General features: G+C 37.1%; 1 protein-coding gene across 1 annotated transcript; it reads left to right on the forward strand.

Moving 5' to 3' along the window:
- The first annotated feature begins 11,185 nt into the window (after positions 1 to 11,185).
- LOC119630567 (uncharacterized) lies at positions 11,186 to 12,685 on the forward strand. Its single transcript, XM_038020422.2, has one exon. The coding sequence runs from the start codon at positions 11,657 to 11,659 to the stop codon at positions 12,488 to 12,490; it is 834 nt and encodes a 277-aa protein (XP_037876350.1). The 5' UTR covers positions 11,186 to 11,656; the 3' UTR covers positions 12,491 to 12,685.
- The last annotated feature ends 5,697 nt before the right edge of the window (positions 12,686 to 18,382 follow it).

An 18,382-nucleotide genomic window follows, 5' to 3' on the forward strand; every position in this document is an offset into this window, starting at 1 on the left:
TTTGAATCAGTTAAGGCTTGAAAGCCAAATTTTCTGAAACAAAAGTAAAGATTTACTTACATAAAACATTTCCTAAGTATGAACAAGCCTTAGTAAGTTGAATAACTTCAATCAAAACTTTCTAAGTATGCCTAAAGCTAACATAATCCCAATAATTAATTATTTATCATGTATAAGTAAGGTAAACTATACAATGCTTGGCCCTGTTTTTTAGTCCATACTTAAAGATTGAGTTATAATTATTATTTTCGGCCATCAGATTCTAGGCATACGATACTCAATGGTAGGTAGCGGCTTGGCCCCTGCTATTGCTGACGTCCATGAGCGACGGTAACCACTTACCATCACAGTGGGCCATATATTTGTCTGTACAGCTAAGTACCTCATTGGCCATCTCTTATCACAGAATCTTATAGAAATCTCAATGCCATCCACTTTGAGAGATGAGATCGAAGAGTTAATTACATTGTGTGAATAAAGGAAAACTGGTAAAGACTGTTATTACTAACCTAAGAGCGATTTTATTACTGACTTAGATAATAACAATGAATAATTTTATCATATAACTTACCCTGTATTCGTAATCTTCATAGCAACAATCGCTATAAACCACATCACATTAACATGATAGATCTTATGAAATTTCCTGAATTTATATGCTTAAAATTATTGTGAGTATTTGCAATCGAAGTTAATAATAATAATAAAATACTGCCCATATTGGCATGCTCATATGGGAAACACACTTTTGAGGCAAATTTCCCTATCAATCTTCTTACGTATAAGACCTTGAGGTAATAAAAAAATTGAAAACAGACTATTTCAAAGACTATGTAAAAATGTATTTTATATACATAGAGAAAGCAGATTTAACCTTATACTTATCGTAAATTTATTTTGAAGAATTAGTGTTATAAAAAAAAACTACAGACCTTTTTGCGATGGTCCTCACATACAGTTCACAATTAAACTTCTTACCAAACCGTCTCTGTAACGTAATTAGATCCCATTTATATTCCACTGTCGTGGCTAATTAAGTTAAAACTAAAAAAAGGTTCGGGAACAACCTTTTTTTAAAACAATTTGAAGTAATTCGAAATTATTTAGCGAATAAAATGAACTGCCCGTACACCTCTCAGAGGTCAAAGGGCAGGTTTTTAATACGCTTTTATTAGCTTCAGACGTATGTATATGTGTAACGGAATCTTTGAACAAGATTTTGACCCCCTTCAAAACGTCGGATTAACTCGAAATTTGGTATACTTATTAAGGACCGATGGCAAGAAAATATAAAAAAAAATTAAAAAAATATATTGAAAAAATTGAAATTCAACTAAAAAATTAAAAATAAATAATAGTTTAGAAAAACTATTAAAACAAAATACGCTTTTATAGAAAATGTAACTAAAAAATAGAAAATAAATTTTAATAAATTGGATTTTTTTTATTTTTTTATTGCTTAGATGTGTGGACGAGCTCACAGCCCACCTGGTGTTAAGTGGTTACTGGAGCCCATAGACATCTACAACGTAAATCCGCCACACACCTTGAGATATAGTTCTAAGGTCTCAGTATAGTCACAACGGCTGCCCCACCCTTCAAACCGAAACGCATTACTGCTTCACGGCAGAAATAGGCGGGGCGGTGGTACCTACCCGTGCGGACTCACAAGAGGTCCTACCACCAGTAATTACGCAAATTATAATTTTGCGGGTTTGATTTTTATTCCTATATAATATTATATTGATATTTTATTATTATTTGAGTGTTATTCCTTCACCGTGGAAGTCAATCGTGAACATTTGTTGAGTACGTATTTCATTAGAAAAATTGGTACCCGCCAGCGAGATTCGAACACCAGTGCATCGCTCGATACGAATGCACCGGACGTCTTATCCTTTAGGCCACGACGAATTAAAAATGGTGTAAGAAAAAATGATTTTATTGTAAGAAAGCGTGGGGTTGCTTTCAGGATATTATCGAAATAACCCTTCTACTCATATCTGTTCATAAAATATTTATAACTACTGATACCATGCACCCCACGCTTTTTTTACAAAAGCGTATTTTGTTAGTTTTTCTAAACTATTATTTATTTATTTGAAAGATGTTCATTAAAGGAAAAAGCATGATCCTTGGTACCCTGATAGGCTATCAAGTAACCACTAGACCAAAGTCGAAATAACAATCTTTAAATAAATAGGCTAAGACATAAAAATAGTGGAACTTTTTTGCTCTATCAACGATTCCCTGTCTTCATTTTATAAACATTGACTAGCTTGGAACTAATCCTTAGTTTAAAAAGAGGTCGTGTTAAACTATGAGAGGATATCACGGCTCTATCTATTTTTCGTGGGCTGACGGCCAGTTTTTTTTTGATTTTTTTGTTGCCCTTGTAGACCGACCAGCGTACGGTCCAACTGATGGTGACTGGTTACCGTCGCCCATGGACTTCAGCAATGCCAGGGGCAGAGCTAAGCAGCTGCGTACCGAGTTCCAGTTTCATCAGGATAGGCTGAGCACGGGTTCAGCCAGGAGAGGTTAAATTTTCTTAAAGCTACCCGAGTACCTCCGAAGTGGACCTAACACCTCAATGGCAGCTGCTTTTACTACTGGATCGAAATCGCGACCGACTATTAAGATCCGATGAGCAAGTCAGCGGGTTGATGTAAGGGTAAGGTTTCATGTTGAACTCTTTGACGAGTTCCACGAGTACGGTTACCAGGGTCTCTAAGCCTACTCCTGATGCTAGAGCTACTATGTATTTAGATGGGCAGATGCGTTCGTTTGTGTTCATGCCCTTGGATAACATTTAGGCCGTAAGTTCGCCTACTAAGCTAATAACATAACACTCCGTTGAGATAGTTACGTGAACCAAAGCTACAAATATCGTTCGTAGATTAAGCCAAAAGTTTCAGTATTAATTTATAAATCATTTTTATACAACATCGACGAGGCTTGCGTGAGGTGGACGTCGAATCCAATTTTACTGCGTGCCATTAGGGCGTATGCAGTACTGATTTACAGCCTGAAATTCAGATTTTTATCAGTCATAATGCGTTTCGGGTTAAAGCACCCTAAAGCTTTCGAAAGTAGCTTTTAATGAGACAGTATCGGAGCAGCTTACTGAAATAAGTTTTTTTAATTATTTATCCGTCCTCGTATCTTTTGAGTTCGTCGAAGGAAATTACTTCAAAGACAAGCAGAGGCTTACTAACTTGAATGCTTTCACCTACCATGACATATGAGGTCTTGGTGATGGTAGGGCGTCTTATAAGCCCGTAAGGAACCGCCTTCCTGTCTATTTTTGCCGTTAAGCAGTATTGCGTGAAGCAGTAATTAGAGGATAGGGACAGTAACCTCACAAAACCAGGTCACGTTCACCCATTAAGAAAATCTATTAAAAACTGCTTCGCATCTGATGCAGGCTAGATACTATACCTGGTGCTATACTTATTTCTTTTTTTTTCATTGCTTAGATTAATGGACGAGCTCACAGCCCACCTGGTGTTAAGTAGTTACTGGAGCCTATAGACATCTACAACGTAAATGCGCCACCCACCTCGAGATATAAGCTCTAAGGTCTCAAGTATAGTTACAACGGCTGCCCCGCCCTTCAAACCGAAACGCATTACTGCTTCACGGCAGAAATAGGCAAGATGGTGGTACCTACCCGTGCGGACTCACAAGAGGTGCTACCACCAGTAAATTGTATGGACTTATACTACGCATTAGCAGCAATTAAACTTTGTGTTAATGTTGCTAGCCGATGTTATTCCTTTATTGCCGAAGAACTTTATTGTTATTTTGAAGTCGTCATGGCCTAAAAGATAAGACGTCCGGAGCATTCGTGTTAAAGCGATGCACCGGTGTTCTAATCCCGCAGGCGGGTACCAATTTTTCTAATGAAATACGTACTCAACAAATGTTCACGATTGACTTCCACGGTGAAGGAATAACATCGTGTAATAAAAGTGAAACCTGCAAAATTATAATTTGCGTAATTATTGGTGGTAGGACCTGTTGTGAGTCCGCGCGGGTAGGTACCACCACCCAGCCTATTTCTGCCGTGAAGCAGTAATGCGTTTCGGTTTGAAGGGTGGGGCAGCCGTTGTAACTATACTGAGACCTTACAACTTATATCTCAAGGTGGGTGGCACATTTACGTTGTAGATGTCTATGGGCTCCAGTAACCACATAACACCAGGTGGGCTGTGAGCTCGTCCAACCATCTAAGCAATAAAAAAAAAGAACTTTATCAAAAAACACAAGTCCAAAAATATACATACACTTCCTCGTTTGTCAGATATCCTCAAAAGCTTAAATATCGACAGTTGCTAATCCTTGACAGGTACATTTGGGAAAACGTTCGAGCTTCTGTCATTTAGAATGGACATCGCTTTGATCCTACCCTAGTCTCGTTGCTGTATTTCGAGTTATATAACAAACCAAAAAAGGTAAAAGTAAAAGAGTATCTCAATTCAACTTCACATTTTGGTTTAAAAAAAATTAGAAACGTCTTGTCTATTTGATTTTGTTTTTTTTTTATTGCTTAGATGTGTGGACGAGCTCACAGCCCACCTGGTGTTAAGTGGTTACTGGAGCCCATAGACATCTACAACGTAAATGCGCCACCCACCTTGATATATACGTGGTAAGGTCTCAATATAGTTACAACGGCTGCCCCATCCTTCAAACCGAAACGCATTACTGCTTCACGGCAGAAATAGGCAGGGTGGTGGTACCCACCCGCGCGGACTCACAAGAGGTCCTACCACCAGTAATTACCACCAGATTAAAATGAACTTAGAATTAAAATACAATTAATGCATGATTTGAGCGTATATGACCAAGCAAGACGTGTAGTGTATGATTGAAGTGCTTCCAATATGTTGGTGTTCAAATTCTAGAGTACGTATACTTTTCCCTACCTATTTTCTGGTAGCCTAAGAGGATGTTGCAGCTACGCCTGAACGGGTATGTGAGCTCACGGGCTCAACCTGAGAGAATTTGCCAACACTAGCCCTAGCAAGAGCAGTGCTTCGCAGAATCTACTACTGGATCGAAATCGCGACCCACTGAGAAGATCCGGCGAGAAACTCAGTGGGCTGTGTCTGTGGGTTAGATCGCTCGTCGAACTCTCGAGGACGGTGACCGGTGCTTGAGGGTCCTAAAAGCACCGAAAGTGAGTCCTAGAGTGTTTATTAATTTTGCGAAATAATTACGTACTCAATACGCGATTATGAACGATATTTACAATAAAGGAAAAACAACTTTCATAAAAATTAATTCGGCTAACCTTAATTTTGTCAATTTCTATCACGAAACGTAATGCGTGAACTGGTTTGATAACTATGCCAGCCTTTATTAGAACAGAATTGCAATTTCTTCATACTGTCTGAAGGTAGCTTTCAGCCTTCACGCAAATATCAATCTATGGGCTCCAGTAACTTATGACCAATTTTTCCGTGAGCTCGTTCAAAACTACAAAAAGTCATACTAATAATCAACGACTAACCGTGAGCGTTCGTAAGCATTTAATGTCGATATTATAACATTAAATGTAACTGCGTTCCAATGCACAGCTCGACATTCACCTAAAACACTTTAAGAATTTAAGATATTAAAAACCCTACGCGGACAACTTCTTCTTCAAACGAGGCTTGTGGAGAGTATTAAGCAGTAGGCAGCGGCTTGGCTCTGCTCCTGGCATTGCTGAAGTCCATGGGCGACGGTAACCACTCACCATCAGGTGGGCCGTACGCTCGTCTGCCTACAAAGGCAATAAAAAAAATAAAAACTGAACCAACAATAATTCTATGTGAAACTTTCAAAAACCCATTTAGGTACCTCACGATCCGATCTACCTATGAAACATTAAGTCTACGGGCACGAAATTTGTGATGGCTGAGCGATGGCGGCAGCGGGGCGACGCGACACGGAGCGGGTAGGCAGCGATATCTCGCGCGGGCACGAAACAAGCTGGCGGGCAGTCGCGCTTGAGCAGGTTTGTGCGAATCATGAGTTTACGTCGAAGAGAACTATTGGAGCCTAGTCCTATTGAGAGAATTATTATTACCTAGAGATGGTGTTCATCCAATAAATCAACGAAGACGCAATTTGTGAGAATTTTCTACGCTTTATTACGAGCTAAGGTGTCATTCAATTAAATTTTAAATTCCTTGTTAAATTATAAATTCCTCATTATCAATTTCCATTACTAAAATAATAACTGAACACAACACTGTGTACCCGCGCAAGCGACGAAACCAAAGTAGTTTGTTCTCGTCGCTTCCGCGTCGCCGTCGCCCCATCATCGCCCGTACATCGCTCGATCGCCCCGCTCCGCCATCGCCCGTTTCGTGCCCGTCCCCATACTGTGCAATGCTTTTGTATACATCGCCGTCGCGCCACTGTCGCCATCGCTCGGCCATCGCAAGTTTCGTGTCCGTAGACTAAGAGTCCCGCTGTTTTCCGGCACGTAACGAGGTTCGACATGTTAGCGTGCCCGGCGGGTGTCACGGGGCGCCGTGTGAGGCGATGTCCGCATGACACTGACATTAAGAACCGGCAGCGAGAAACGACATATATATCGACGCTTGAAAGGCAAACGTGACTAAGCTACAATAACTGCTTTATACATAAATGATAGGCAATAACTATATTCGATGCGCAAAAAATATATATTTGTAGGTCTATTAAAATCATTTCAATCCTACAGCTACTAGCTAGATTCGTTAAAATATTTTTTTTTCTTCAGGTATTTCAACTTTAAATTAGTCTACTGTAAAGTTCACGCATTGTCGCTTAGTCACGTTTGCCTTTCAAGCGTCGATATATTAATACGTGAAGCAAAAACTTTGTACTCTTTTTTACGAAAATTGCGCGGAGGGAGGAGTATGAAATTTCCCACACTTATAGAGAATATAGAGAAGCAGTGCACAATGCTAATATTTTTTTTTTAAAATGCATAAAATGTACTCTAAATCAATAAAGAAAACATTACACACCCTACCATGTATTTGACATACACACGCATGCATACTATTTATTTATTGTCAAACTTTTGTTCTTAACGTCTGTGGTCACACTGAGAATATTGTTTGTCTTTATTAATATTTTTCTGTAGTTCTGTAGTCTTGGCGAAATTTGTGATTATAGAAGTATAATAGTCTTTGAAAATACCATCGTAATAGTGTACAAACTTACAATTCCAATTAATTATAGTCGAGTTTCGACTACTGCGGGGCCTCTAATCTATAATCTATAATATAATATTATAAAGAGGAAAGATTTGTTTGTTTGTTTGTATTGAAGAGGCTCCGAAACTACTGAACCGATTTGAAAAATTCTTTCACTGTTTGGAAGCTAAACTATTCCCGAGTGACATAGGCTATAATATTTTTGAAAAAAATTAGGGATTCTAACTAAAACTCCAATAATGTAACCAAAGGTGTAAAAAAACTACCTAAAATATTCTTTACATCGCGTGCCCTGCGAAAACTATTGATGATAAAATAAAATAATGTACTATGACTTTGTAGAACACATTATTATTTACAAAAAGTGTCGCGGACAGCATATTATGTCTAACTATTATTATAGTTATGCCGCAATAAATGATCTTTTATTTTAAAAAAAAATTACGTTAAATATCGTTGAAAATTTTGTTAAAGACCCGAGCGGAGCCGGAGCGAGCCGCTAGTAAATAATAATCGTGGACGAATCAAAAGTAATTGTGCACTAAACGAATCCCTTACATTCTTCGCCTGAGCCTCTGAGCTTCGGACAGAACCAGGAGAGATTGACGAAGCGACAGTGGTCATAAGTCCAATTTGCTACTACCTCAGCCGTCAGATCGACACCACGACGTACAGGTAATGCCACTGGTGTTCCGAAATAGCCGTCGTGGCCTAAAGGATAAGACGTCCGGTGCGTTCGTATCTAGCGACCAATTTTTCTAATGAAAGACGCACCTACTTAACAAATGTTCACGATTTACTTCCACGGTGAAGGAATAACACCGTGTAATAAAAATCAAACCCGCAAAATTATAATTTGCGTAATTACTGGTGGTGGGACCTCTTATGAGACCGCCCGGGTAGGTACCACCACCCTGTCTATTTCTGCCGTGAAGCAGTAATGCGTTTCGGTTTGTAGGGTGGGGCAGCCGTGTAACTATATTGAGACCTTAGAACTCATATCTCAAGGGGGGTGGCGGCATTTACGTTGTAGATGTATATGAGCTCCAGTAACCACTTCACATCAGGTGGGCTGTGAGCTCGTCCACCCATTTCAATACTAAAAAAAATCAGAGTCAACCTGCCGAGTCGGAACACGATACGCTCTGTGGCATGCTAGAGTGTAAAGAGCACCGAACTGCCTCTACATCTCCGGTTAGCCCCAATTGCTTCAGTGAGGGAATCCGTCTCGTATTGAGATGTATTTCCCTCTACTTTATTAGTTGAGTGCCATTGCCTTCTTCAAGCTAGGAGAGTCCTCTACGGTAGGCAGCGACTTGGCTGTGCCTATTGTTGACTTCTAGGGGTAAAGATGAACATTAACAACAGTTAGGCTAAAAAATTCAGGAGCTAAACGAAGCCCGCCTTTGCCTATTACTATTATTTTTTTTACGGTAAATGATTAAATAGTCCTCAAAAATTGTTAAGTACTATTTTGTATTTATGAAAAATGTGATGTGTACAACACAATAATCTCAAAGGAGAGTACTTCACGATAAATAACCTAAGAAATACAATACAACCAATAATTATATAAAGTTAAATGTTGCTTGATAAGACTTATATTATTGTATTATACCCGATCATTGACATATGATGGTCACGACCCTCAGCAGTGAGGAAACGACGCGAGGAGGAGATCCGATCCGATATTAAATCCGTACATTAAATCGTTTTTAAAATAGTTCCTCAAACTCTACTCCGTTAGTCCGATATCTCTCGCACTGCTAAGTTAACTTCCGGCGCTGCGTCCGTTCACAGGAAACGCTAACGGTCAGCCTACAAAACATAGATTATTTACACGACTACTGTTGTCAAGATTCCCTGAAGAGCCGCTATTCAATTGGTAGCTTTTTCTTAAGTAAAGGTTTGTTTTGACTGACAGCTGACTTAATAGATCCGTGGGTATCCACTATATATTACAAATAGTCTTTACATCTATCGATCTAACGATATCTGGATTTCTGAAGATGGACTTCTCGAAGAACTAGCTTACATAACTTGCCCACTTGGACACGCTTTTATTGGCTTGACTTGTAATTTTTCATTTATGAAAAAAAATGTTTTACTGCAGACAATGTCACCTTTATTACGTTTTTAAGCAGAGGAATGAGAATGGCTCACTTGATAGTAGTAGTACACATAGTAGGTAGGGATACACCTAGTAGGTAGTAATGACCTCGTATGAAGGGCATGCCCTAGCGCTTGGCAAATACTATGCAGAGGAGAAAACGCCGTGGAGGGACAACTGTGGCTTCGAATAACACCGCCTAATATTTTCTCACGAATGTCTGCATACTTCCATCGTAAGCCAGTATTTGTATTTGGCCGGACGTATTGTAATCCCGTATAAGAAGAAGTGAAAATCCTACTAATTTCTACTCGAAACCGTCAAGTGAAAGCCGAAAACTTTCGGTATTCTACTAATTTAGACTCAGACTTCATGTCTCAAAGTGGGTGGCGTCATTCACGTTGGGACAGCTATGGGCTCCAATAACAACTTAATACCAGGTGGGCCGTAAAGACGTTTCACATATTTACTTACATTCATGTCCTGTGAAATTAATTTTCCATCAACTACAGTTTTTGGTTTACTTCTTCTTAGTCGGTGTCGCTCTTGACCCAGTGGTCGTAATCATCACTTCAGGCGTTGGTGGTAAGCTTCACAACACGCTGCCTTTTTTTTATTGCTTAAATGGGTGGATGAGCTCACAACCCACCTGATGTTAAGTGGTTACTGGAGCCCATAGACGTCTACAACGTATTGACGCGCCACCCACCTTGAGATATATGTTCGAATGTCTTAAGTATAGTTGCAACGGCTGTCCCACCCTTCAAACCGAAACGCATTACTGCTTAAAGGAAGAAATAGTTAGGGGTTGGTACCTACCGGTGCGGACTCACAAGAGGTCCAGTAATTACGCAAATTATAATTTTGCGAATTTTATTTTATTACACGGTGTTTTTCCTTCACCGTGGAAGTCAATTGTGAACATTTGTTGAGTACGTATCTCATTAGAAAAATTGGTATCCACCTGGGATTCGAACACCGGTGCATCGCTCAACACGAATGCACCGGACGTCTTATCCTTTAGGCCGCGACGACCGACGGCCTCTCCTCTCTTTGGCTTACTAGAGGAATCAATTATTTCAAAATTAGTACCCCTTTTACTGTCAAGTCGTCAATGAGAATCTTCATGATGTTGTTGTCTTGGGCCTTGTCTGCATTTCTATATCATACAATTATGGTCATTGAAGATATGCTAACTGATCGAAGGTTGTTAGTATCGCTCATGAGCATACGTAAAGTTAGAGACGCAGGTGACTCACACTTAACACTTCCTAATACCAAAACAATACGAGTTCTAATTTCACTCATAAAGCATTATGAAACTTTATTTCACGAACACTAATACAACATAATGGTTTTATTACTACGCTAATTCCGCTAAGCAGAAAGCCGCCTCGTTTGTACTGTAATGGCTTACTAAGAGTTAACGACTGTAGTTAACAAGAGAAAAAGCCCAAAGAAAATCAAAACTAAAGCGAAATAGGACCACTATAAGAATTCCAGTTCGTTGAGATAATGAAAAAAGTTGGTCAAATGATCGCTCGCTTTCCGGCCGGACTTGAGATCGCGTAGTTACATAGTACAGTCGTTGGAACTGCGCTGAAATTCTGAAGGAATATCATCACTACATAGTATAAAACAAAGTCGCTTTCTCTGTCCCTATATCCCTATGTATGCTTAAATCTTTAAAACTACGCAACGGATTTTGATGCGGTTTTTTTTAGTAGATAGAGTGATTGAAGAAGAAGGTTTATATGTATAATAACATCCATTAAATAGTGGAGAAATCAATAATAAATTACAGTTTCCGAAACGAAGCGAGGGCGAGTCGCTAGTTTATTATAAATAAACTCCGATATTAGGGTAGGCGTTACTGAGACGCGGTAACAACGTAGATCGTAAAAAAAGTTATTTAAAAATATAATTGAAAGTGAATATAGTGATAAAAAACCGTACAAGTGACAAATAAACTAGTGAATGTGACTATATAATGAAGGCAGGGTCCTAAGTTAACGAATAATCCATAAAATACCTAAGAAAAAACTGAAGTGTTAACAAACAACAACCTACGAACTTTTCAAGTCTTTTCTCCCGAAACCAGGAACTAATAATTGTACCAAGGTCTATGAAAGTGCCGGAGTGCAAGTGAATGAAAATCGCGAAAGCTATCCCTTTTTTGGAAAACATAACTTCTCTCCTGAATGAGTCTGCAATTTTACCCATCTGTCATATCAAAATAATCTGGGAAACAGCGCCATCTATTAGAAAAAAAGCACACTACGTATGAATAAAACTATCCAGCTCCACTAGAGGGCGCAACTAGTACCAAAACAAAACAGACAGCATGGAAGAAATCATGAAAGCCTTACAAAATATTCAAAAAGAACTGAACGCTCAAAAAATAGAAATTCAGAAAAGTGGTGAAAAGGTGACAGAGCAAGTAACACTCAACATAATTAACAAATTAGAAGAGAAATTTTCCATATTGGAAGAAAAACATCAAACTTTGAAAGAAAATGTTGAAAAACAAGAAAAAAGGATTCAATTTATGGAAAAACAAGCAAGACAAAGAAACATAATTTTCTTCGGTATCGAAGAGAGTGAGACATCCTATCATAACTTGGAGAACAATATATTGCAATTCATAAGTGAAAGACTGTTATTAAAATTGGATTGTAGAGATATTCAAGAAATAAAGAGAGTGGGGAAAAAGGGTGATAAGCCGCGACCAATAATTGTAACCTTTTCTACCCTTGGTTCAAAGGTCAGCATTCTTAAGCATAAAAGATTATTAAAAGACACCCAATACTACTTAAACGAAGACTACCCTAAATACATACTAGAAAAAAGGAAAGAACTACAGGAGGAAGCAAATAGAGAGCGCGAGAAAGGAAATAAAGTCACGATAAAATACGATAAGCTGGTTATATTAAAATCAAATAACAAAAGAATACTGATGACTTCACCAGAGTCAGATCCCAATTCTCAAGCACTAGTTGGTAATAGTACAACAAGATCCATTAAGAAAAAAATAAAACAATCAAACCCATATATACCTAGATCAAATAGTGTCTCAGAAGGAGTTCTTAAACCAAGCATTCTAAGCTATTTAGTAAACAATAACGTTAATACACCACATAACCAAACCAACGATAAAACCATTAACTTACATTCATAACAATCAACTTCCCCCTCCCTCAACGATGCAACATTCAATCAATTTCAACTAAGCAACGAAAACCATCTTCCAATCCGGCTGGTCACCGTGGAAGATCAAGACCAAAACCCTCTAAAGAAGACATCTCAAACTCCTTCAATAATAAGAAATGGAACACTAACACAAGAAATACTTAACTCAACTAAAAAGAAGAAAGATCAGCTCTACATATTAACTTACAACGTCAGAACTTTATCTACTTACGAACGCTTAATCGAACTTAGCGAAGCTCTCACTAAAATCAAATACGACATAATTGGAATGTGTGAAATAAGGAGGACGGGCACCAGGATAGAAGAATATAATAATTTCATACTATGCCACACAGGACACACACCTGGCAAACGTGGAGTCGGTTTCATAATAAATAAAACCCGTAAGAACTGGATTGAAAGTTTCATGGGAATAAACGATAGAGTAGCATTATTAAACTTAAACATACAAGGATTGTCCATGTCAATTATACAGATATACGCTCCAACTGAAACGGCATGTGAAGAAGAGATTAACAACTTCTACACAAATGTCAATAGAGCCGTAGACCAAGCCTACAAGAACTATATAATAATGGGCGACTTTAACGCAAAAATAGGTCAACCAAGAAAAGATGAACATCTAATAATGAAACCAAACGGATATGGTGAAAGAAACCAGAGAGGTCAGAGGCTAATTGATTTCGCCCTCGAACACAAACTTGCCATCTTAAATACTTTCTTTCATAAAAAACCAAACCAAAGATGGACCTGGCGATCACCGAACGATAAATACAAAAATGAAATAGATTACGTATTGTCAAATCAACCAAACATCTTCCAAAACATAGAAGTTTTAAATCTGAACTACCCGTCAGACCACAGGGCAATCAGAGCAACAATGTCTATCACAAAGCAGACGAAAAAACGCACAGCCTATAAAAGCAATCGATATTCATCACTAAAAACTGAACAAGAAATATTATCTTTTAAACAAAACATTTCATCACAATTACAGGATTTATATAAAGCCCAAGAAAAAACATCAGTACAGGCTTTATATAACACACTAACCAAGGCCATAACCCAGAGCTTACAGGACGCCCGAATTTCCAACGAAATATCAAAAGGTAACCATAAAGTTTTAAAGGAGTATACACTGGAACTTATCAAGAGAAGACAAGAGTTACAACATACTAAGATAAAAACTCGAGACACAAAAAATGAACTATCAGCTCTATACAAACTAATAAGTAAACATATTAAACAGGACTACAAATGCTACAGATTGAAGACTATTGAAAAACATCTGGAAAAAGCAGGAAGCTCAAAAAAGGCCCTTAAAGAACTAAGAATAAATAAATCTTGGATAGACAGCTTAAACTGTAAGGACAAAACCGTAAATAATCGAAAAGAAATCATAGATGTAGCAACACATTTCTATAAAACACTATATAAAGCACAAGGAAACGAGTGTACCAGCCATAGCTATGCAAATGATATTAACTCTACAAACAAAAGCGGAGACATAGCACCAATAACTGAAAAAGAAGTAACACAAGAAATAAAAAAGCTAAAGCTAGAGAAGAGCCCAGGACCAGATGGCATTACAAATGAAGCTATAAAGGTTGCTTGGCCGCTACTGACTCTCCCATTATTACACTTATTTAACCTTATATTAAAAACTGCTGAAATACCATCGCAGTGGGCAGAATCGGAAATAATTTTAATTTACAAAAAAGGTGACTCAAAAGATATCACAAATTACAGGCCTATAAGCTTACTCTCATGTATCTACAAACTGTTTTTCTCCATAATTAACAAAAGAATAAGTGTCACAATAGAAGCAAACCAACCAATAGAACAAGCAGGTTTTCGCAAGAGTTTTTCAACAATCGACCACATACATACTCTAGAACAAATAATGGAAAAATATCAAGAGAAGCAAAGAACGTTATACATTGCATATATTGATTATAAAAAAGCTTTTGATACCGTGTCACATTCAAGTATCTGGACCGCCCTGCAAGCTCAAAAAGTTGAACAAAAGTATATAGATATAATAAGTAACATTTACAAAAGTAGTACAGCAAAAATAAAACTAGAATCCACTGGTCCTACGTTCTCCATCGGAAGAGGCGTGAAACAAGGCGACCCGCTATCTCCAAAGTTATTTATATCCCTCCTAGAGTCAATAATAAAAAGACTCAACTGGGAAAAGACAGGATTGAACATCAATGGCAAGTATTTATCTCACCTATGCTTCGCAGATGACTTAGTTTTGCTGTCAGAATCTAGCACACAATTACAAAACATGATCGATTCACTAAACACAGCTAGTAAGCAGGTAGGACTGGAAATGAATCTTTCTAAAACAATGGTTATGACAAATAGTTTACAGAGAAGAATATCAGTGGACAACGAAACTCTGAAATATACAGAGAATTACATCTACCTTGGAAAACAAATTGGCTTGAACAGAAAACAAAATGACCTAGAAATAGAACGAAGAGTACAAAATACTTGGAACAAGTATTGGTCCTTAAAAGAGATATTCAAAAGTAACATGCCGACAAATATCAAAACAAAAGTCATGATGCAATGCCTCCTACCTTGTCTAACCTATGCATGTCAAACTTGGAAATTTACATGTAAATTAAAAAGCAAAATTACTAGCTGCCAACGCGGAATAGAACGAAGTATGCTCAATATAAAAAAGATGCAAAAAATTCGTCACACAAAAATTAGAGAAGCCACCAAAGCGACAGATGCTCTAATCTACGCTAAGAAACTAAAATGGAAGTGGGCTGGGCACGTGGCGAGGCTAAAGGATGAGAGATGGACCAACAGGGTAACAACGTGGAAGGGTCCAATAGGCAAACGCCGGAAAGGCAGACCCCACATGAGATGGTCAGACGAACTGATAAAAATAGCTGGTACCCGCTGGCCACAAATAGCCCAAGATAAAGATACATGGTATTCTTTAGAGGAGGCCTTCACCTTCATTTGAGGAGGGTTCATGTAAACAAACTTTTATATTTTAGACACTATAAACTTTTTTTTTTAAAAAGCACTATCTATATTTATATTTTTTTAAACGAGGGGATTGAGGGAAGAGGGATGAGAGGAGGAAGGAGAAAGGGGCAAACAAGTGTAAACAGCATCACTATTATTTTTTCTTCTTTCCTTTTTTTTCTTTTTTCTTTTCTTCTTTATAATTTCTTCTTCATACTTGAAACGTGTATGTAACCTATTATTTGCATGAAATAAAAGGCTTATTATTATTATTTATTATTATTTATTAGTTACTTCTGTATCAACAAAAGAAAACTAGTCTAGAGATTAATGTTATTGCAAAGCATCATATTTGTGATTAGGCTCTATCAAGTGGATCCTGTTCTCGTCTATCTTTGAAGGATCTCAAAAGGATTAATTTAAATTGAGATTCCATTGATTGTATTTTTCTTTTAATTTGATATCAATTTTTGTATGAACCACGGTCACTCAATTAAGTAATAAATTCAAAGTAATTCTTTTAGAGATATCGAAGACTTTGCCTACTATTGTAGACAATACTTACTTTCTATTTACTTTTATAACAATTATAATTATACTTACTTTCTTAGAGATCTGTCTGTTGTATAAAAAGTCTCAGATATTATCACAAAATTTCGAGTTAATATTGACTATACATTGCCTGTTCCAATCATAAATTCAATTCAGAATATTTCGATATCACAACCAAAAATAAAATTGCTTATTTTTAGTATAACTGTTTACTTGTATCGACCTTTTGTAGAAAGTAAAACATAAAACATTTAATTCCGATTTAAATAGGTTTAAGTGTTAAACAATTACAGAACAATGATTTTTTAAATTAAATTATCAATTCTATAATCATAAATAATAAAATTTAATAACATTAATAAAATAAATTCAAACGACCCTCCTCAATATTTTTATTTCAAATAATATTTCGTTAATACGCCGCAAAACTTTTTTCTTGATTCCTTACAACTTCTGAGAGATAATTACTTCCTAGATGTAAAAACTGGTGACTTTTATGTTCGAAACAAGAGAGAAAACTTCTTTTTAACTCCTTTGATAAGCTGAGTCTGATTTTGATGAAACTTGTTGGCTAGTTACTTATTGTGGTTTATTATTAGTAACTACATTGTAATAGGGCTGTTGTGCCCAGGAACTACGGTAAATATTTATCACCAGAGCCCAAAGTCGTCAAAGCAACGAAAATGTTGAAATTAATATAAGCATAATTTTAATAAAAGGTTAAAATATATAAAGAAATAAAAGTGACCTCGATACTTCTAAATAATAATAATAAATTAATAATGATTTATTTATTTTTCTCTTAAAGGTATAGTACAAATACAAATGGAAATTAACCTTATAATTTATTTTGTAAGCCTTTGAAAAAGCTGAAGTCTGTACTAGGTTCAAAGACCTGTATTACTGATCTCCAGGCTTCCTCCTTCTTAAGATAGATTAGGTTAGGTTAAGTCGTGAACAGATGCTGCGGACTATTGTTGAGAAATCATTAGGTGTTATCATTTAAGGTGATTATGCGTGTGTGCTTCTAAAAGATCTATAGTTCCTAACAGTTTCTAAAAGATCTAACTAAATTAAACAAGAAAGAATTGTCGTGAATATTTATTGGGCGTACCGTAAAAACCATCAGTACCATCAGCTATAGCAAATTCACGAAGAGCCATCATTAAGAACATAAAAACCGAACATGAGCGGTAACCAGGGCACGTGGAGTAAATGAACGAGGTTGGAGAACCGTAACTGCTGGCCGGAGGTCTAAAGAACTAGAGGCAGGCCCAAGCTCAGATAGTTAAGACGACGCTGAGTAGGATACCAAAAGCTTAGGGGTGATGAGATGGAGAAGAAATTTGTAATGGCTCAGATGATAATGTTTCATAATAAATTAATAATTATTTGTTATCAATCTCATTCGTAAGATACAATAATTTCGCATCGGCTCAAGTATTGTTATATGCGGTAATATTATTTGAACTACAAAACCGGTTAAATAGCGATTTGAAACCAAATAGGTTTTCGAATACTATAGCCCAAATATTTGACAGATAAGCTTAAAGACAAGTAGCACATATATATCTTGACTTGATGAGAAATATCCAAAGTGTTATTATTAATCAAACTATTCAGTATGGTAAGAGGGAACAAACATTGCACCAATTCATAAATTTATAAACGAATTAAAACCAGCATTAAATATAGTCTGATCGCGGTTTGCACACAAACTTTGCCGCTTAATTAAGATGGGAGAGATAAATAATAAAGATATCTTTTGTTTAACAAGTGGTGCTTTTATAAGGTTAGCCCTAATGAAGAAGAATCATGTCGACATGCTTTTTTTTTCATTCAAAAACTTTTTTTTTTATGCACAGGTACTTGTGTACATTCTCCTATATCTAAATTAGAAATCATAAAGCTATATTTTTTTTATTGCTTATATGGGTGGACGAGCTCACAGCCCACCTGGTGTTAAGTGGTTACTGAAGCCCATAGACATCTACAACGTAGCCGCGCCACCCACCTTTAATTTTATGAAGAGCAATAGTCACTTAACGACTGATATTCGTCAGAAAAGAAGCTTTCCCTCAATATTTTTGAACGAACCTTATTAAGATTAATTACGAATGAAATTCGCTGAAACCAAAACAAAAACTTTTAAACACGAAATGTGGTCCCGCGCGTATTGTTACGGATGGAACGTTTAATCTAATCTCGTCTGAACCGAGAGGCTGAGGCAAGGGCTACTATTAGTTTAAACACACGTTTCGTTATACTGACCCTAGACGCTGAGTCCTCGCCGTTCTAGGTTAATATCAAAGTA

The sequence above is a fragment of the Bombyx mori genome, chromosome 25 (assembly GCF_030269925.1).
Source record: "Bombyx mori chromosome 25, ASM3026992v2".
NCBI lineage: Eukaryota > Metazoa > Arthropoda > Insecta > Lepidoptera > Bombycidae > Bombyx > Bombyx mori.

Bases quoted from the DNA above. Each gene is read 5' to 3' on its own strand.
- LOC119630567 (XM_038020422.2), top strand. From the start codon at position 11,657: ATGGAAGAAATCATGAAAGCCTTACAAAATATTCAAAAAGAACTGAAC.